General features: G+C 38.6%; 1 protein-coding gene and 1 non-coding gene across 2 annotated transcripts in view; one reads left to right on the top strand and one right to left on the bottom strand.

Moving 5' to 3' along the window:
* Positions 1–1,343: 1,343 nt before the first annotated feature.
* LOC103508914 (rho GTPase-activating protein 21) overlaps positions 1,344–22,686 on the top strand; it is a gene marked incomplete at its 5' end in the record, with an annotated part of 73,251 nt that continues 51,908 nt past the window's right edge. The window contains 5 exons of the mRNA XM_026823386.1: positions 1,344–1,598; positions 7,098–7,190; positions 9,097–9,408; positions 20,645–21,029; positions 22,438–22,539. Of these exons, the coding sequence (XP_026679187.1) occupies positions 1,344–1,598; positions 7,098–7,190; positions 9,097–9,408; positions 20,645–21,029; positions 22,438–22,539 (1,147 nt within the window). The remainder of the gene's footprint in view (positions 1,599–7,097; positions 7,191–9,096; positions 9,409–20,644; positions 21,030–22,437; positions 22,540–22,686) is intronic.
* Positions 11,998–12,069, bottom strand: Trnaa-cgc. Its single transcript has one exon. It is a non-coding gene; the product is annotated as a tRNA-Ala (tRNA).

A 22,686-nucleotide genomic window follows, 5' to 3' on the forward strand; every position in this document is an offset into this window, starting at 1 on the left:
GTCTGTCTGGTTTAGACTACCAACACAACTTTAAGACGGGACGTCAAGTCTCCCTCTACCTGTGGATCCGGGGTTTAGACTCGGAAATAAAGCATTTATTGACGCTTAAATACATTATACAAGGTACTTAGTCCCTCCAGGCCAGGGAAATTTACTATCATCACATAATTTCAATAGGTATTAGTCATAATTGTTGTCACTATGTGCTTTCCCCTCTTAATGTCCTGCACTGGCACTGAAACAAAGATGTGCATAATGACAAAATACATGACTATTATAATGAGCTATTCCCCCTCGTCTCTGTCACATACAAAGTCTGAGATAACAGGCTAGAGTTCTGAGAAGTCACAATAAGTAAGCAAAGACGGGTGAGGATGTCACAGGGCCGATTTTAAATTGCCTGAAAGAAAGGAAAACTCCTGAAAGTTGGGCTGAGAGAATAACAGATTCACCCGCCTCGGTCAAGTAAAAGGAATTTTCAGTCTCATTTTGGCAGGATAAACAAGGCATATTTTACCCCGCAAGGCATATTTATTTCTAGGGAAGCGCACTCTTTATTTTTGAGGTCCTTTCAGTCTTTGAAAGTCTCCTTTGTGAAAGAATTTCGTCATTTTCGTCTCTGCTCCCTCTTAACTCCCTTAGGCAAATATTTAAAATAAAATGTAAACCTCCTGGGCGTTCGATTTTGATAAACCAAAAAACTTGACCCTCCCTGGTTTCGAACCTGTCGCTTTGCTGATAACTTTGTCGAGTATCTTTGCTTGCACTATTGTGATCACGTTTCGTATTTCATTGAATTGGAAGTGCAGTTTAATCTTACTGCAGGGAGCAATTGAAGATAAGTTGGCTTTGTCTGCAGATTCCAGGTTCATTCGAATAAGGAGATTGATTGACCTCTCGTTATACGTAGGACATGGGAGGATGTCCTAATGGAACTCTAATCCCGGAACAATAGTCAGGAGACTATTAACATTAGGCATGGAAAGAGTACTTTTTCTTTCCTGTTGGGTATTCAATTTCTGAATTGGGGCCGTATGGATAATCTAATTTGATATTCAAGGACCAACTTCTCTTCCAAATGATATTTCAAAGATTCGATTTCTGAAGTTTCTTTTATTGGGACTGCCTCCTGTATGGAATACTGTTAACATTTTTATGCAACCAAATTCAAATTGAATGTCCGAATTAGAATAGACTGAATTATTACATTTCATTGAAATGGGGGTCTTTTCTGACGAAATTCCTGTGTGCGGAGTCTAAGTAGGACTATTGCACCCCGAATAGACTGAATAAATGTCTTTATCCAGCCTCTCCCTAACTTTCATTACCTATCTCAATTTCAGGTGCTGGCCGGAGATCGGCGCCTTGGGCTTCGCTCGCGTTGCATGGATGAGCCCATGGACACGATCTTCATCAAGCATGTGCGGCCCCACAGTCCTGCCGCCGCTGCCGGCCTGGTGCCTGGAGACCGAGTTGTGGCGGTAAACAATCAGACCATTGCGGACCTTCCGTACGCCGAAGTGGTCCAGCTTATCCAGAACTCGCCCGCCTACCTGCACCTCCTAGTCGTACCGAAAGAGAACGATCTCCTGCAGCTGGTGAGTGGATATACGTGTCTGGGGGCTTCCCTGTTGTCAGATCTATTAAATTCAAGCTCAGCTCTGGGATGGGGATAGGGGGAAGGATGTGGCCCTTTACCTCGAGTATATTTGGACAGCATGAAACAGAAAAGAATTATCCACAAGGAGAATTGCCTTATGGATGGTTCTTTTCCGCTCAATGCTGTCCATTTGTAAGTCAGTAAATGTCGCTCTGCTGATGCTGCACTGTCATGTCAAACCATGTTTTTTTGAGCTCGATAGGTGAGGGTTAATGGTAGGTAACAAAATAGCTGGACATCTCTCAAGCTAAAATAACTAAACCAGTAGTCTTTCTGTGCGATTCAACGGGTATGACTGTATGATGGGCCTTCACTTCGCTAGCAGAAACGACTGATAGTTCGGTATGGGTAAAAGTTCAGGTTTATTGGTACGTCCATTCGGTTGTATTGGAAAGACAGCACTGTCCAATGAAGTTTGCTGTTATAAATTCAGCACTTTTGTTTTGCACTCTATAAATCACAAAAGACATCGGACTTGATATTTCACGACTTCTACTGAAGGGAATAGAATTTTGTACACTGGTTTTGATTTACGGTGTAGAGAGGTGAATGTTGAAGAGCGCGAAGGTCAGTCTGTGCACCTGACAGCGTAAATCTTTCTCCCAGGAACTCTCCACGAAGAAAGTAAATTAAAAGAACGGATGCAGGAGGAGGAATTTCTTGATGGGAATTGTTCAGGAACCCAATTAAAAACAAATGAAATAAATGTAACTCGCTGATACTACTCGTACAGCTAGAGAGCAATATAAATTTGAATTGAAGTGAAGGTTGTTTAAATGACCGCACTGTACACTGCAATGGTGAGGTGCTGTGGTAGCTGGTTGTGCAATTGTGCAGGCTGGGAGATGCAAAAAATGAAATTAATGTGTGCAAGCTATTGTGAGAAGATTGAGCTGCCATAATTCAATCTTACAGTGTTGGCTTTTGCGGTGGCTTGCTGTGTGCTTTTGAAATTGTAGGACTCTAGGTCAAAATATTTTAATGTGACTCTTTTGGCGACTATTTCCTGAAGATGAACTTTTTTTTTTGGAAATTTACCGTTTTCCAATGGAGAGAAAATACTAAAATCAATGGTGATCTTGAGAGTTTCAACATTTTGTACATAATGAAATAATGCTTCTGTCAATAGTGTCGATATTCCGAGCATATTGCATCTGGTCTTCATCAGGTAGCTTGGTATGTTCGTATTGTCCTTGTTATAGTTGTGATGATATGATGGATAAGTACGTTGAGCATATTGCATCTAGTCTTCATCAGGTAGTATGTTCGTATTGTCCTTGTTATAGTTGTGATGATATGATGGATAAGTACGTTCTCGTGCTCTAGGTTAAATAGGTTGCGTGTTGTTCTGTAGATAGCCAGCGTGCTCGGGTAATTCACTATGTACTGCATCCTATTATGATACTGATGCGATGATTATAATGGAAAAGTATAAAACAATAAAAAAAGAAAGTAGCCAAGCATATTTTCAACTACTGCATCCTATTATGATACTGATGCGATGATTATAATGGAAAAGTATAAAACAATAAAAAAAGAAAGTAGCCAAGCATATTTTCAATTTATGTAGACTAACCTTGTGTTGGGATTTACGGAAACATGCGGATGTGAATTACGCCAGGTTACGTTAGAGGGGAGAAGAATAATAGGTAATAGTATTTATTTGTACTGCTGGAATAGGACCTAAGAGTCCCTTCAGGGGAGAAGAATAATAGGTAATAGTATTTATTTGTACTGCTGGAATAGGACCTAAGAGTCCCTTTGCCTCAGCAATAGGCTACTACTTTTGTGGTCAAATTCTCATACAATTTTGAGGATGAAACTCCGCTTTGTTCTTGTTTGACGCTCTGCAGAGTAATTATTCTCTCTGGATAAAATTATAATAAACAAGAAGATATATTAAAGCACATACACGGTGGAAGGTAGTTGGGTTCAGTTCAAGTAAATATATCAACTGATGTATTTCAGAAATTGACCACATAATAATGGAGCCCTAAAAGTTAGGTGGTAGAGAACGCCTCCGGCGTTAACCTTGCCCAGTTTACTTTGTCTCAAAAGTATATTATTATTTTTTCTTCAGACATTCTGATTTTTTTTTCAATGTCTTTTAGTGTGTTCTAGTTGCTTTAATCCTAAAAGTTGCTCAACGTCCAATACATTTGTTTCGCAACATTTGCGTAATTGTTGCGAACCAAATATTTTCTGGTGTGTACTCAGCTTAAGAATTGAACCTTGTGCTCTGTAACGCAATGGTGATTCGTCACGACTTCACAAATCACAATCCCCCAGAGGGGAGAAGGATAATAGGTAATAGTATTTATTTGTACTGCTGGAATAGGACCTAAGAGTCCCTTTGCCTCAGAAATAGGCTACTACTTTTGTGGTCAAATTCTCATACAATTTTGAGGATGAAACTCCGCTTTGTTCTTAATTGACGCTCTGCAGAGTGATTCTCTCTGGATAAAATTATAATAAACAAGAAGATATATTAAAGCACATACACGGTGGAAGGTAGTTGGGTTCAGTTCAAGTAAATACACACAAAAAACTCTCACAGAATTCATTATGTGGCCTCTTGATCAGTCTAGCATGAATTTAAACAGCAAGCTTTGCCACAGGACGCTCTTCAAGTTTGCAATTCCCTCTGCTTTCAGTATGTCTTCAAATAAAGCCTGTAGTATGTCTTTTAAACTTTGTGTCTAATATTGGATAATTGGTACATATGTACTGTTATAACATCTATGTATTTCCTCTAAAAAGTAACAACTCACTGGAAAAATGTAATTTGACAGCCTTTGATGAAACGAAAACGGAAAGTAATTAAGTTCCCTAACATGCCCATTGCTTCGAAACTCTGGGTACGGATAGAGTGCTCATAGTGATCAGCCGCTTGAAAGCTCTCACAGAATTCATTATGTGGCCTCTTGATCAGTCTAGCATGAATTTAAACAGCAAGCTTTGCCACAGGACGCTCTTCAAGTTTGCAATTCCCTCTGCTTTCAGTATGTCTTCAAATAAAGCTGTTAGTATGTCTTTCAAACTTTGTTTGTTTCTAATATTGGATAATTGTACATATGTACTGTTATAATATCTATGTATTTCCCCTAAAAAGTAACAACTCACTGCTGTAGTATGTCTTTTAAACTTTGTTTGTTTCTAATATTGGATAATTGTACATATGTACTGTTATAATATCTATGTATTTCCCCTAAAAAGTAACAACTCACTGAAAAAAAGTAATGTGACAGCCTTTGATGAAATGGACACGGAAAGTAATTAAGTTCCCTAACATGCCCATTGCTTCGAAACTCTGGGTACGGATAGAGTGCTTGTTAGTATGTCTTTCAAACTTTGTTTGTGTCTAATATTGGATTATTGTACATATGTACTGTTATAACATCTATGTATTTCCTCTATAAAGTAACAACTCACTGGAAAAATGTAATTTGACAGCCTTTGATGAAATGGACACGGAAAGTAATTAAGTTCCCTAACATGCCCATTGCTTCGAAACTCTGGGTACGGAATTACGGATAGAGTGCTCATAGTGATCAGCCGCTTGAAAGCAGAAAGTCAGGAAAAAGTATACAAACTGCATACTGCTCTTCACATACTAGTCCGTAAGACCACTGTAAAAGGTAATAAACTGTACATGGTACCGTACCCTATGTATAGGGCCTATGAAATGCAATAAACTGAAAAGGATTCATACAGTTTCACATCATACAAGGTTCGCCTAAAAGCACCTGCCTGTTCCAAAACTTTTTATCCACCTGGTCAGTTTAATAAATGATGAGTCCAGTACCTTGTGCTCTTATGAGGAAATAAAAATATCGAGGCAGACATAGCTAATGCATATAAATACAATAAGCTGAAATGTAGGTTAAATGCAGTTCAAGTTAAGAGTACTTGAATAAAAATATCGAGGCAGACATAGGTAATGCATATAAAAACAATAAGCTGAAATGTAGGTTAAATGCAGTTCAAGTTAAGAGTACTTGTGGGATTCTATTTATGTCTTGATGCATCAATGTATCGAGAACCAAATGCATCTTATCAAAGTTAGTTGATTTGAAATAGTTATAACTGTTTAAAAGGGTAAACGGACGAGTGAGTGTCTTTAGCGTAATCTGAAAGGAAATGTAATAAAATGTCTTCTGTTGCGTGAACATGGTTACGCAATTTTTAGAAGAAGATTTTTCAACGCTCCGAGTTACTCAACATCATTAAGTGCCTACATGAAGCAAAATACTTCAACACTATAACAATGGAATCGGGAAAAGTAAGAAGCGTTAGGACAGTACATGGAAAGAATGGTAATTTTAGGTTGAAAGAAAGACTACGCAATATTTAGGTCTTCCACGCCAAACCATTTCCTTGTAGTTCAGATTGCATGCAATAATATTTTTATTGCTCGCTCAATCTTATCAGTGAAGACGCACGGAAGGGAAAATCTTCAAAATAAAATAAATAATCTACATAAATAATTCAATGTACGATAATCTGGAAATAATATACTGTGTCCACACATGGTCGACAGCTGTCCATCGACCACCATCGATCGATGATCGATCGTCGGCGGTCGACTATGTGTGGACACCTATAGGAGCGAGGTTGATAAACCCCAGAACCCCTGAAGTTGTGCCAGTACTTGTGAATGTGACTCGAGAAATACTATAGTTATAAACAAAATTAGGTCAGTCTGGAAGCGTCCAAACATAACGAGTCCAAAAGTTCAAGAAGACGGTCCAAAACTCATAGTGTGTAGCGAAATCTGTAGTGGACGCAGTCCATTCTGTGGCTCTCCTCTGCCCCGATGGTCTCTAGCACCATCCCTCACTGATAAATTACAGTGTAGTAATGTGTTCCACTAAACCACAACCAGGACTCAGGAGAAATGCTCGGTTTTTTAATGTCTTGGGATTTGAATTGAAGCATAAAATTCCAAATTGTTTGTGAACAATGACGTTACGCCACTCTTGTGTACAGTGGACGCAGTCCATTCTGTGGCTCTCCTCTGCCCCAATGGTCTCTAGCACCATCCCGCACTGATAAATTACAGTGTAGTAATGTGTTCCACTAAACCACAACCAGGACTCAGGAGAAGTGCTCGGTTTTTTAATGTCTTGGGATTTGAATTGAAGCATAAAATTCCAAATTGTTTGTGAACAATGACGTTACGCCACTCTTGTGTAAAAACATTGAAATTTAAATCCTGAAAACAATCATAATTGACGACTGAAGTATTGAAGTTGTGTGCGTACAAATCGAACAAGGCTTAGAGAGCTCCGTTAGATTTACAAAGTGACTTCAAACGTACTGTGAGAAATGTGAGAAACTTGTGTGACTTTGCATGATTCCTGTAGAGAAAGACTCATGTTTGACCACCAAAATATTGAAATTCACCAACAATTTGTTTGTTTTCTCTGGTTTTCAGTACTTCGGTGACACTGCACATAACCCCGAGACAAACCAAAGACCACCCTGCCCCATCTATCCTCGTCTCTGTCACATACATAATATGTCTAAAGTCTGAGATAACAGGCTAGAGTTCTGAGAAGTCACAATAAGTAAGCAAAGACGGGTGAGGATGTCACAGGGCCGATTTTAAATTGCCTGAAAGAAAGGAAAACTGCTGAAAGTTGGGCTGAAGGAATAACAGATTCACCCGCCTCGGTCAAATAAAAGGAATTTTCAGTCTCATTTTGGCAGGATAAACAAGGCATATTTTACCCTGCAAGGCATATTTATTTCTAGGGAAGCGCACTCTTTATTTTTGAGGTCCTTTCAGTCTCTGAAAGTCTCCTTTGTGAAAGAATTTCTCAAGTATAAGGACTTTTTAGTCTCATTCTGGCGGGATAAACAAGGCATATTTTACTCTGCAAGGCATATTTATTTCTAGGGAAGCGCACTCTTTATTAAAGTCTCCTTTGTGAAAGAATTTCGTCATTTTCGTCTCTCCTCCCTCTTAACTGCCTTAGGCAAATATTTAAAATAATATGTAAACCTCCTCTGCGTTCGAGTTTGATAAACCAAAAAACTTGACCCTCCCTGGTTTCGAACCTGTCGCTTTGCTGATAACTTTGTCGAGTATCTTTGCTTGCACTATTGGGGAATAACAGATTCACCCGCCTCGGTCAAATAAAAGGAATTTTCGGTCTCATTTTGGCAGGATAAACAAGGCATATTTTACCCTGCAAGGCATATTTATTTCTAGGGAACCGCACTCTTTATTTTTTTTTTTTAGGTCCTTTCAGTCTCTGAAAGTCTCCTTTGTGAAAGAATTTCGTCATTTTCGTCTCTCCTCCCTCTTAACTGCCTTAGGCAAATATTTAAAATAATATGTAAACCTTCAAGTATAAGGACTTTTTAGTCTCATTCTGGCGGGATAAACAAGGCATATTTTACTATGCAAGGCATATTTATTTCTAGGGAAGCGCACTCTTTATTTTTGAGGTCCTTTCAGTCTCTGAAAGTCTCCTTTGTGAAAGAATTTCGTCATTTTCGTCTCTTCTCCCTCTTAACTCCCTTAGGCAAATATTTAAAATAATATGTAAACCTCCTCGGCGTTCGATTTTGATAAACCAAAAAACTTGACCCTCCCTGGTTTCGAACCTGTCGCTTTGCTGATAACTTTGTCGAGTATCTTTGCTCCTCCCTCTTAACTCCCTTAGGCAAATATTTAAAATAATATGTAAACCTCCTCTGCGTTCGATTTTGATAAATCAAAAAACTTGACCCTCCCTGGTTTCGAACCTGTCGCTTTGCTGATAACTTTGTCGAGTATCTTTGCTTGCACTATTGTGATCACGTTAGGACGTCTTTAAAATCTTATATGAACCTTGACGTCTCGATTATTAATGGCATCATACAATACAGGTACAGACTACAGACGTACACGTACTTACTTACTTACTTACTTACTTCGTTTTCAGTAGTACAGGATGGTCACAAAGCCCGTATAAAAATGATTTTGGCTATTGAAGTACATATGGATTTTTATATTCAGAGGGGTTTTACTTGCCTAATTGTTAATTGAGTGAAATAGATTTTAAAGATTTCAATAACACAGACTCTACATAAACTTGGGAAAAGGTGCAGAAAAAGGAGAGGAATACATACATCTAACAGAAGTTGTTGCTGTATTGAATAGAAATTGTGAAGTGATAGTAAATAATTCTAACCAATCCCATACAACACCTATGTTTCCGAAGAGGCTTTACAGAGGGAACTGTAACTTCCAAGGTCTTATCGTCCCGAAATCAAAGAGAGAAGGAAGACAAGATAGGAGAAAGTCAACTGTTCCGAGAACGAACCTTATCTGTTCAGGATAAAATCCACTCGGGGCGTAAATCGAGGGTCAGTACTGTGGTCAAAGCTCTGTTGTGGCCGCTTATATTCATTAGCATGGTTTGTTTATTTTCTCTTAGGACTAGGCTAGAGTCGAGGGTCTAAATCTAAACTCTGGACAGTGGTCCAAAGCGGGTTTCATTTGTGTGAGTTCTTTCACTCAACCATTCATTCTTTTTTCCCGCAGGAGTTGCGAGCAAAAGGAGGAGTTTCTCAAGCGCCCCGCTGTGATAAATACGCCGCCCCGGGAGTTCTACTCGCGGCCGCAGAAACTAACCGAGTCGCCCTGGCCGCCGTCCCACAAAAACGAAACCTCGTGGGATTCGGCCACCGCCAAGGGGAACAAGAACAAGCAGAGCTTCGTCACCCCCCTGTCCAGGATACAGGAGAACAATAAGGTAATGTAGCAGGGTATTAGTAGACCAGAAGCCTCTCCTTAGATAAACGTATTACAACTCCGTCTGTTTTGGTTGTTTTGCAGGCAGCACCCACTGTGATAATTTCCCCAACGCCCCCCGCTCCCGCCTGTCGCTAGACGCCGGTCTATCCGACTCTTTCCTTGTTGTTGTCAACGTTTTTGTCGAATGTCGACATTCCAATCTTCCTACTCCAATCCAACTCCCTCTGGCTACCTTCTTCGATGGTGTGTAGTGGTCAAGACGGTCGTCTGCTAATCAGGAGGGTGTGGGATCAATCCCAGCCGAGATATCCGTTCCACTCTGTTGTCTGCCCAAGTCACTTGCCTCTTTCAAAGCATCCGACTCTTCAGGCGTCACCATGCGGTCTTCTCCCGCCTCTAGTGACGATTCCCTCATCATGTCACGCATCCGGAAGTAAGTGCGGGACCATAGACCTCAGTTTAGACCCTGGACCATCCTCCCTCACACCAGTGTGTTTGCAATGGAGCTTGGAACCTCCTGCTTATATACTTGAAAGTTTCGAGTTTTTTTTCCGAAGAGGCTTTACAGAGGGAACTGTAACTTCCAAGGTCTTATCGTCCCGAAATCAAAGAGAGAAGGAAGACAAGATAGACCCTCACACCAGTGTGTTTGCAATGGAGCTTGGAACCTCCTGCTTATATACTTGAAAGTTTCGAGTTTTTTTTTCCGAAGAGGCTTTACAGAGGGAACTGTAACTTCCAAGGTCTTATCGTCCCGAAATCAAAGAGAGAAGGAAGACAAGATAATGATATCCTTGTTGTTGTCAACGTTTTTGTCGAATGTCGACATTCCAATTTTCCTACTCCAATCCAACTCCCTCTGGCTACCTTCTTCGATGGTGTGTAGTGGTCAAGATGGTCGTCCGCTAATCAGGAGGGTGTGGGATCAATCCCAGCCGAGATATCCGTTCCACTCTGTTGTCTGCCCAAGTCACTTGCCTCTTTCAAAGCATATCTACCTGGAACCTGATGAGCACACACACTATCAGGTAAACCTGAGAGTTACGGCTGAAAAGTTATACCTGATAGTGGTGTAATGGTCAAGATGGTCGTGCTAATCAGGAGGGTGTGGGATCAATCCCAGCCGAGATATCCGTTCCACTCTGTTGTCTGCCCAAGTCACTTGCCTCTTTCAAAGCATCCCTTTAAGGAATGTACGAATGCTTTTCAGGACAGGGTCCTAGGTATCAAATAGCATTGTCTGTTTCAAAATAGCATCTCAGACGCCACTAGGTTACTGATATGGGCGCCGGCAAGAGAAAGACATTTTGATTTGAAAAACTTCTCTATTTTATCTTTTCTGGTGTCCTATTGTTTACCTACTGTGGTTCGAAATTCTAATTAGTGGCACCATTGAGTCCGGTATTGTTTCTACAAATGTCCACCATATTCCCATGTAAAACTGGTTCCCACACACACACTTGGTAAAACAATTCAAACCCTTATTTTATTGCTCATGTTTTAAATCAAATTACTTTAATGTGGAAAAATCAAAGTTGCTTTTGATTTCTCTTTTCAGTTCCTGATATTCACGTAGAAGAATTAAAAACGCCGTCGGAAAAATCCTTATGACCTACCTTCTGGAAAATGATTAATGTCTTAACTTTTTAATTGACCGAACGGAGTGAGGTTCACATACAAAAATGTTGTAATGCTACTTGACAGAGTAACCCGTTTTCAAAACATACCTACCTTCAGTAATTTTGGGCGTGAAAATGCGTCTTCTTCTCCCCTTCTCGAATTTTTTTTTTTTTGGAAAAACGCTTATTCTCTGCGTCAGGGATTTCCAAGAATTCTAAGCTTTCATCTCGTGATATGATGATATCAATCAAGTACTTAATCAGATCAAGGATATGTGAAAATTTTTTGATAAATGTGTGAACCATGCGATCATAGTAGTGATCAATATTTTCCCTTTTTTGTTCGTTTTCAAGTGGTGCTATTTTGTGACACGAAAAACTTTTGATAAATGTGTGAACCATGCGATCATAGTAGTGATCAATATTTTCCCTTTTTTGTTCGTTTTCAAGTGGTGCTATTTTGTGACATATGAGGGTGTTTAGTACCTATAGTTTTTGTATGTAGGTCAAAAGTTTGAAGGTGCTTTTTATATTATGCGCATTCCTTAGGGAAATATTTCTCCTCTATAGCATATAAGAGGAGTTAAGGAGTATGAAATAAGGTCAAGGACTCAAAATGTTCTGCATTTAATACCAAAATTTCCCCGTCAAAATAAAGGATATGAGGGTGTTTAGTACCTATAGTTTTTGTATGTAGGTCAAAAGCTTGAAGGTGCTTTGTATATTATGCGCATTCCTTAGGGAAATATTTCTCCTCCATAGCATATAAGAGGAGTTTAGGAGTATGAAATAAGGTCAAGGACTCAAAATGTTCTGCATTTAATACCAAAATTTCCCCGTCAAAATGAATATGTCAAATGATTCAAAATGAATGGTAACATAGCTAAAGTATGTTGTAATGATTGCGAAATGTATTACCCCGTAACTATTATTGTGATCACCGTGTGTGGAAAAGTGTAAAAAAAGAATGGAGATACCGGGGATTGAACCCGGGGCCTCTCACATGCGAAGCGAGCGCTCTACCACTGAGCTATATCCCCTTGGCTCATCGGAGGTCTTTAAAATCGTATATGAACCTTGACGTCTCGATTATTAATGGCATCATACAATACAGGTACAGACGTACACGTACTTACTTACTTCGTTTTCAGTAGTACAGGATGGTCACAAAGCTCCGAGTTATTTGTTACCCCGTATAAAAATTATTTTGGCTATTGAAGTACATATGGATTTTTATATTCAGAAGGGTTTTACTTGCCTAATTGTTAATTGAGAGAAATAGATTTTAACGATTTCAATAACACAGACTCTACATAAACTTGGGAAAAGGTGCAGAAAAAGGAGAGGAATACCTACATCTAACAGAGAATACAAAAGAGCAATAATGTAGGGTATTAGGAGATGAGAAAAATAAGGTAAAGAGCAGGGTACCCACATATTAGGAGGTAAAAAAAGCTTTGTGATTCCCTTGGATTTCAAGTCCAAATTCTCTCTCCCTCCCCCTCATTCACTCATAAAACCCCGAGGCTAAGTACTATTGAGTGTAATAGGTACCCGAATAGGTGACCGTCTGAAAACAGATCATGTGCTCCTAGTTCGCTGTGCACCCTATTAACTTATCCAATGCTGAGCATTCACAACTTTTCACCCATACTGTGGTCCAACATTTAAAACTCAAAATCGTAATTGTAAATAGAGAGTGAAAAAAAAAAAATTAAAGTCGTGACTCAGGTTGAGTTCAACTGGAAGATAGCACAGTAGAGATCTCTATAATGTGAACTAACTTGTCATACCGTGACAACTGCAAATATGAAGATGGAAGGATCAATTATAAGATGCGAACCTCAATGCTCAATGCCTAGTACACACCAGCAACATTTTCATCACAAACATTGTTGCTCAACAATCCAGAGATGTTTTTGCAACAACCTAGCAACTGATGTATTTCAGAAATTGACCACATAATAATGGAGCCCTAAAAGTTAGGTAGTAGAGAACGCCTCCGGCGTTAACCTCGCCCAGTTTACCTTGTCTCAAAAGTATATTATTATTTTTTCTTCAGTCATTCTGATTTTTTTTTTTCAATGTCTTTTAGTGTGTTCTAGTTGCTTTCATCCTAAAAGTTGCTCAACGTCCAATACATTTGTTTCGCAACATTTACGGTAATGGAGCCCTAAAAGTTAGGTGGTAGAGAACGCCTCCGACGTTAACGTTGCCCAGTTTACCTTGTCTCAAAAGTATATTATTATTTTTTCTTCAGTCATTCTGATTTTTTTTCAATGTCTTTTAGTGTGTTCTAGTTGCTTTCATCCTAAAAGTTGCTCAACGTCCAATACATTTGTTTCGCAACATTTGCGTAACTGTTGCGAACCAAATATATTCTGGTGTGTACTCAGCTTAAGAATTGAACCTTGTGCTCTGTAACGCAATGGTGATTCTGGGTATTAGGATATTAAGGTAAAGTATCAAGGTATTAGGATGAGAAAAATAAGGTAAAGTAACAGGAGATTAGGATAATAAGCAGAGCTTCGTCACCCCCTGTCCAGGATACAGGAGAACAATAAGGTAAAGTATTAGGGTATTAGGAGGGGAAAACAAGGTATAGTAACAGGGTGATGGGATATTGGGGTAAAGTATCGAAGTAACAGGGTAATAAGATATTGGGGTAAAGTATCAAGGTATTAGGAGACGAGGAGGCCGTAAATTAGGAGCAAAGTTTTGTAACCTCCCCTTTGAGAATACAAAAGAGCAATAATGTAAAGTATTAGGGTATTAGGAGATGAGAAAAATAAGGTAAAGAGCAGGGTACCTACATATTAGGAGGTAAAAAAAGCTTTGTGATTCCCTTGGATTCCAAGTCCAAATTCTCTCTCCCTCCCCCTCATTCACTCATAAAACCCCGAGGCTAAGTACTATTGAGTGTAATAGGTACCCGAATAGGTAGGGTATTAGGATATTAAGGTAAAGTATCAAGGTATTAGGATGAGAAAAATAAGGTAAAGTAACTGGAGATTAGGATAATAAGCAGAGCTTCGTCACCCCCTGTCCAGGATACAGGAGAACAATAAGGTAAAGTATTCGGGTATTAGGAGGGGAAAACAAGGTATAGTAACAGGGTGATGGGATATTAGGGTAAGTATCGAAGTAACAGGGTAATAAGATATTGGGGTAAAGTATTAAGGTATTAGGAGACGAGGAGGCCGTAAATTAGGAGCAAAGTTTTGTAACCTCCCCTTTGAGAATACAAGAGAGCAATTCTCTCTTCCTCCCCCTCATTCACTCATAAAACCCCGAGGCTAAGTACTATTGAGTGTAATAGGTACCCGAATAGGTGACCGTCTGAAAACAGATCCTGTGTTCCTAGTTCGCTGTGCACTCTATTAACTTATCCAATGCTGAGCATCCAAAACTTTTCACCCATACTGTGGTCCAACATTTAAAACTCAAAATCGCAATTGTAAATAGAGAGAGAAAAAAAATTAAAGTCGTGACTCAGGTTGAGTTCAACTGGAAGATAGCACAGTAGAGATCTCTATAATGTGAACTAACTTGTCATACCCCTATTAACTTATCCAATGCTGAGCATCCAAAACTTTTCACCCATACTGTGGTCCAACATTTAAAACTCAAAATCGTAATTGTAAATAGAGAGAGAAAAAAAAATTAAAGTCGTGACTCAGGTTGAGTTCAACTGGAAGATAGCACAGTAGAGATCTCTATAATGTGAACTAACTTGTCATACCGTGACAACTGCAAATATGAAGATGGAAGGATCAATATTATAAGATGCGAACCTCAATGCCTAGTACACACCAGCAACATTTTCATCACAAACATTGTTGCTCAACAATCCAGAGATGTTTTTGCAACAACCTAGCAACTGATGTATTTCAGAAATTGACCACATAATAATGGAGCCCTAGGTGGTAGAGAACGCCTCCGACGTTAACGTTGCCCAGTTTACCTTGTCTCAAAAGTATATTATTATTTTTTCTTCAGTCATTCTGATTTTTTTTTTCAATGTCTTTTAGTGTGTTCTAAAAGTTGCTCAACGTCCAATACATTTGTTTCGCAAGATTTGCGTAACTGTTGCGAACCAAATATATTCTGGTGTGTACTCAGCTTAAGAATTGAACCTTGTGCTCTGTAACGCAATGGTGATTCTTATTGTTGAAAGCTCCATCTACTTTTCTGAGCTCTTAGTGAACTTGGCATGCAAGGGAATGTTACGGGGGTTTAATATTTGTATTTGGAGCTACAGTTGAAAGCTCCATCTACTTTTCTGAGCTCTTAGTGAACTTGGCATGCAAGGGAATGTTACGGGGGTTTAATATTTGTATTTGGAGCTCAATGATATACTATGTACTTTTTTATTAATGTTATGAGAAATATATGGGAGGGTCATTGTCCACTGTGTCCATGTTGCATGTTTCATACCGTATTGTTTCCCGGGTAAATTGATTAGTAAAGGATCTATTCTCTCGTAGTCGATTGTACCATCCAAAGACAGTCATCAATTTTCCTTTGGGCAACGCTTTGACGAAGTAGTTAAGCCCAGAAAAAAACCCACAAACAGGTTCTTATACGTAGCACGCAATTTATGTAATTCTTAAAAACTGTGTTATATTAGTTTTTACAAGTTTACGGAGAAAAACCCCAATATAGGCGAAAAACCCCAAGTTCTTTCCATTTGTGTCCATGTTGCATGTTTCATACCGTATTGTTTCCCGGGTAAATTGATTAGTAAAGGACCTATTCTCTCGTAGTCGATTGTACCATCTAAAGACACTCATCAATTTTCCTTTGGGCAACGCTTTGACGAAGTAGCTAAGCCCAGAAAAAACCCACAAACAGGTTCTTATACGTAGCACGCAAAGTAATTCTTAAAAACTGTGTTATATTAGTTTTTACAAGTTTACGGAGAAAAACCCCAATATAGGCGAAAAACCCCAAGTTCTTTCCATGAGAGAGGCCCAATATTAGTTCTCACTCTTGTGTCTGTCCACTTTTGGGCCGTCGACTTTTTCAGATCCTCAGATATTTGACGACATAGGCGGCCTGCCATCGCGGAATAAAGTGGTTCGACAGGACTCCTATTTGGCGGCTTGTAAGAAGCCCGTTGTGGCGACTAAACTCAAAGGTATACACCCCCTCGCTTCTATTTGACCCTTGTCCTTAGCTTATACTTGACATACTCCCTTCTTAGCCCTTGATATTCTCTCTCCAATATTTTGTGTTGCGTGTGATTTTTTGGTGACGCACCCAGAGGCAAATCAAATTGGTAATATAATATGTGGCTTGCTTTCGATTTTGTTACAAAGTTTCAGGCTCCCCAAGTATTTGACCTAAGTAGGGACAATTGGCCCACTATGGTCAACTTTTCAGGCTGTTAATTTAAATTAATCAGAAGAAGCTCGCTTTTTTTTTAAGCCTCTGGGTGTGTTATTCATAATCAGTTTAATCAGCTTTCTCTATCTCCCTCCTTTCTCTCTCCCCTCATTCCTCTCCTCTCTTTTTTTTAAGCCTCTGGGTGTGTTATTCATAATCAGTTTAATCAGCTTTCTCTATCTCCCTCCTTTCTCTCTCCCCTCATTCCTCTCTCGCTCTTTTTAAATATTTTATTTTTTTCCCTTTATTTTATAATTTTCAAATGTTCAAATGTAGAGTTTGGAGTGACCAATGCAAAATCTACCTTTCTCTTTGAAAATTTCCCTTTATTTTATAATTTTCAAATGTTCAAATGTAGAGTTTGGAGTGACCAATGCAAAATCTACCTTTCTCTTTGAAAATTTCATTCGCTAAGCCTACACTTACTTTTTAGCTTTTATTAGTTCAGCTTAGACACATAAAGTACGAGTAGCTTTAGGAGCCCCTATAATTTATTTCTGTAATAATCATTCATGTAGATCTACGAGTGCACTATGAGTTACGTATTATCTATTTATCTTGCTAGCTTGTACACAGCTTTTTTGTACTGGCCTAATTGGTAGGTTTTTTTAAACCTATAATTTATTTCTGTAATAATCATTCATGTAGATCTATGAGTGCACTATGAGTTACGTATTATCTATTTATCTTGCTAGCTTGTACACAGCTTTTTTGTACTGGCCTAATTGGTAGGTTTTTTTAAGAAGACTACTGTGCCTAAAATTAGCATGCTTTTCTGCTTGCTTATTTGTATAAAAAGATTTAAGAGACAACTTGGATTTGTGACAAAAAGTTGAGTTTTCGAGAGCAAGGTTTTTCATCATTCAATCAATGGGGTTTTTGGGATATTCATGCGTAATAAGTTGCTCAGAAAGTAAACAGCATGAAATCATTCCTTAAACTGCACTTGGGCCCTAGGTATTTGAGAGTCCATTTTGTCTTTTTCAAAATGGGGATGTTTCAATTGGGATACTTAAAACGTAATCTGAGTCGAATCTTTAATTGTGTTCCGAGTAAAAAGTTCACAATAATCACAAGCTTTTCATTTGCTGTACCTATTGGTCGCCTGTTGCTGGTTGCAACATATTTATTTGACTTGAGCTTTCTTCTCCTTTATTTAGTTCAATTTGCTAGGGCCATTTTTTTTTCTATTTTTTTTTTTTTTAATTATTATTTTTTCATGTATTGATTTTTTGGTTTTTGTTAATGTAATCTGAGTCGAATCTTTAATTGATAATTGTGTTCCGAGTAAAAAGTTCACAATAATCACAAGCTTTTCATTTGCTGTACCTATTGGTCGCCTGTTGCAACATGCAACATATCGTAATCTGAGTCGAATCATTAATTGTGTTCCGAGTAAAAAGTTCACAATAATCACAAGCTTTTCATTTGCTGTACCTATTGGTCGCCTGTTGCAACATATTTATTTGGCTTGAGATTTCTTCTCCTTTATTTAGTTCAATTTGCTAGGGCCATTTTTTTTTTATTATTATTTTTTCGTGTATTGATTTTTTGGTTCTTGTTAATTTTTTTATTGACTATGATTTATAATGTGTTGTATTTTTTCATTTTGTTCTGTGTGTTTGGTGTCCGTTTTGTCACATTGCTTGTGTAATGTAGAGGAGCAAGTAAGAACTAGACCCCGCCCCACGCAACTATCCCTCTCACCCAATAGCAATGCACGGCCCGCTAAGATGAGGCACTCACAAATACCTGACGATTACTTGGATCAAGGTAGGCACACGCGTGGGGAATCTACAGAATAGAGAGCTCATGTACATATGTAGTTGTAGACTTGTACCTTAACAAGGAATTGATTTTGTTGATCTCGGCTTTTGAAATCACTTATGGCCATATCCACAAATCGGATTTAAACTCGGTTTAAGTTTAAATCTCGGATTAAGCTATCTGATTGGTTGATTAAACATTGCACCGAGATTAAAAGTTAAACGGAGTTTAATCTCACTTTGTGGAACCGGCCCTTAGAAACGCGCTTTTTTTTCTACCGTACAATATGCATATGATCTTAATGGTTATATTAACCTTGGGAATGCATAGTTATATACCCGTAGATTAAGTAATTACGAGATTAAAAGTTAAACGGAGTTTAATCTCACTTTGTGGAACCGGCCCTTAGAAACGCGCTTTTTTTCTACCGTACAATATGCATATGATCTTAATGGTTATATTAACCTTGGGAATGCATAGTTATATACCCGTAGATTAAGTAATTAGAGCAGGACACTATTTGAAATAAAGGATAAGCCTAGCAGTACACTGAAGAAATAACGCCTCTGTGTTGCGTGCCCATCCAGCTCAAGAACTCCTGATAGCGATATTTTACTTAAAAAATCAATGGAATAAGTTTGTGTTAACTTATTTTGTTGGCACACACACTTGGTAAAACAATTCAAACCCTTATTTTATTGCTCATGTTTTAAATCAAATTACTTTTATGTGGAAAAATCAAAGTTGCTTTTGATTTCTCTTTTCAGTTCCTGATATTCACGTAGAAGAATTAAAAACGCCGTCGGAAAAATCCTCACACGATTCGACTGGTAAGTTAGATTGAAAGCAAAGACTAAAATCAAGAACATATTTCAGATTTAAGTTGGATTGAAAGCAGAGGCTAAGATCAAGTACATATTTTAGATTTTAGTCCTTATTTTACTGGCATGGCGGCCTTGGATCCGTACCTTGGATCCGCTTTTGCATTACTTCAAGGCACATTCTATGCCTTTGCCTATCCAGGAAATTTCCGTCCTGGGCGGGATTCGAACCCAGCACCCCCAGGTTCGTTTTTCAATGAACTCGAAAGTATGTAATTTGTTTATTATATTCTTTCCCTACAGACGAGGAGAAGGCAGCCAGAAGGATCTCCTATCTGAAAGCCAACTGGGGAAATCATATTGTTTACCTATTGTGGTTCGAAATTCTAATTTGTGGCACCATTGAGTCCGGTATTGTTTCTACAAATGTCCACCATATTCCCATGTAAAACTGGTTCCCAGTGCAAATCAAAGTACATGTTGAGTGTTTCACTTGAAATGTCAGTGTTAGTTCTAGTTTGAATCGTGTCGTGTCATATTCGGCTTATTTTGACTCCTAGAAATTCTTTAACAAAGGCGAATTCGAGTTTTTCGGGGAAAATTTTTTGATAAATGTGTGAACCATGCGATCATAGTAGTGATCAATATTTTCCCTTTTTTGCTCGTTTTCAAGTGGTGCTATTTTGTGACATTTCTCTTCTGAACAAGTTGCATTTAGCTGTTCTTAAATATACATAATTTATGTATCATTTTTAATTGAATTTAATGTGCCCCAATGGTGTAATTCGCAATTTCTAGTTCTCTTTCGTGTTTTCTCTCAATTTGTAAATTGTGCTTACATGTAATCAATCTGAGCATAATCCATGCGGCAGAATCCCAACTATTGGAATAAATAATACGAGTATTAACTATGTGTCTGAGTGGAATTGAATCCTCGTGTATAAAGTTACAGTTGCTACGAGCTGGTACTATTGGTCTGGGCATATTCAACACTTCTGTAATCAATCTGAGCATAATCCATGCGGCAGAATCCTAACTATTGGAATAAATAATACGAGTGTTACTATGTGTCTGAGTGGAATTGAATCCTCGTGTATAAAGTTACAGTTGTTACGAGCTGGTACTATTGGTCTGGGCATATTCAACACTTTCAAAGTCATGGTAATATGCCCTAAAATAAATTAGTAATATTAATAAAATTAATCAATCTGAGCATAATCCATGCGGCAGAATCCTTACTATTGGAATAAATAATACGAGTGTTACTATGTGTCTGAGTGGAATTGAATCCTCGTGTATAAAGTTACAGTTGCTACGAGCTGGTACTATTGGTCTGGGCATATTCAACACTTTCAAAGTCATGGTAATATGCCCTAAAATAAATTAGTAATATTAATAAAAATAAATAAATAGGTTTGATAGAGGGGACTGTAAGTGCCAAGGGCTTATCGTCCCGAAATCGAAGAGGGAAGCAAGAGAGGATAGGAGAAAGCCCGCCGTTCTGAGAACGAGAGAATGAGCATTATACGTTGAGGAAAAAATCCGCCCCGGGCGTTACCAAAAGAAAGAAAGAAAGAAGAAGAAGAAAAAAAAACGTTTCAGCAATAATTATAAATAATTATGTTTTTTTTTGTTCCAGGTCCCCTCATCATCTCAACCACAAGCCTCTTCCCCTCCCCAACAGTCAACTAGCTCCTCGCAATCCCCTCCCAACACCAACAACGCTTCCTCCCAACAGCAACAACAATCCCAACAACAGCAACAGCAGACACAATCCCAACAGCAACACCCTGTCAACTTTACCATCGTGTCGACTCGGACGCGGCAATTCGAATCGGGCGAAGTAGAACCGAATAAAACCGATCTCTACCGAAGTGAACTGTGTCGGCTCAGCTCCAAACAGAACGTACCCAATGTGGCAGTCCGGAGGAAAGAGTTCGAGGCCCTGAGTGCGCAGAGTAATTCTATATCGTCCTCTTGCAGTAGTCAAACATCTGTACCTAGTCTGACTTCACCTAGTTCTAGTAAGTCTTGTTCAAGCTTATCATGTACTGCTCTCTGGTATCTCCTATTAGTAAATTTTAACTGTAAAAGTAGACTTGGTAATTACATCCTCTACAATGCTTTCTCTTAGAACCATTATAATAACTGGACAATATAATGGAATGGGCGCCTATTTTGTATGGGGAGGCTGGAGTTTTGTAAACCGAGAGCGCTTTGTGGCACGTAAAAAAAGGGAGTAGTTATAGACCATTTGTCAAGGGTCTAGGTTTTCCTTGCCCCCGAGATCAATTTAATTTGAAGAAACCATTTACTGATGAAAATTTGTAATGACTCGGGGTTGGGAGTTGAGAACTATTGAGTCAACTGAGAAGATTTCAAGTGGAGGAGAGACAGCCCCTTTGATCTGGAGAAAAACAGGCTCATTTGGTGAATTAAATTAAGTAAATTCATACACCTTCAGATATGATCCAGCCTATATTTCTATTTAACTTGGAGGGTCGCACGTCTACCTTGTAATAAATAGGTCGCGGGTTCGATTCCTGTCCAGAGCAAACTTTATTCTAAACAGATGAGGTTTTTGTTCAAGTGGAGGAGAGACAGCCCCTTTGGTCTGGAGAAAAACAGACTCATTTGGTGAATTAAATTAAGTAAATTCATATACCTTCAGATATGATCCAGCCTATATTTCTATTTAGCTTGGAGGGTCGCACGTCTACCTTGTAATAAATAGGTCGCGGGTTCGATTCCTGTCCAGAGCAAACTTTATTCTAAACAGAGTCATACACCTTCAGATATGATCCAGCCTATATTTAGCTTGGAGGGTCGCACGTCTACCTTGTAATAAATAGGTCGCGGGTTCGATTCCTGTCCAGAGCAAACTTTATTCTAAACAGATGAGGTTCCTTCTCGGAAAGGCTAGTTTTCTGCAGATCTCTATCAATTTCAGTTTACAAACTGGCCAAAAGACTAACTGAATACTTTCCTTGCTTGTGTGGCATTCAAGCAAAGCATTTGATTTGTGATAGAAATATGGTAGCTTTCCATCTGATTATTTTATGTTATCGTAATTTTAATTTCTCCAAAAGGACTTGTAGCTTGTACTTTTTATTGTGATTCGTGTCTTGACTGGCCAAAAGACTATCTTAATAATTTCCTTGCTTGTGTGGTATTCAAGCAAAGCATTTGATTTGTGATAGAAATATGGTAGCTTTCCATCTGATTATTTTATGTTATCGTTATTTTAATTTCTCCAAAAGGACTTGTAGCTTGTACTTTTTATTGTGATTCGTGTCGTAGTTCTAACTGAGGGTTTCTTTTCGTTTAATTTCCAGGTTTCAACCATAGTTTCCCAAGCTCGGGAAATCGAATAATTCCTGTGGGCTTCGTGTCGTAGTTCTAACTGGGGGTTTCTTTTCGTTTAATTTCCAGGTTTCAACCATAGTTTCCCAAGCTCGGGAAATCGAATAATTCCTGTGGGCAATAGCAACCTCCATTGTGAACCTCCTGCCAATTATGTTCCTACCGATGAGGGTAAGTTTAACTTAGCTTTTGATTTGGTCACCATTCTGGTTTTTAACAGTGCAATAACAGTTGAAAAAATAGAAAAGTACAACGGAAACTGACCATTGTACATTTCATCGGAACGTTTTTAATGTTGTTTTAATGTTTAGATACTTG

This window comes from Diaphorina citri, unplaced genomic scaffold (assembly GCF_000475195.1).
Source record: "Diaphorina citri unplaced genomic scaffold, Diaci psyllid genome assembly version 1.1 scaffold446, whole genome shotgun sequence".
Classification (NCBI taxonomy): Eukaryota; Metazoa; Arthropoda; class Insecta; order Hemiptera; family Psyllidae; genus Diaphorina; species Diaphorina citri.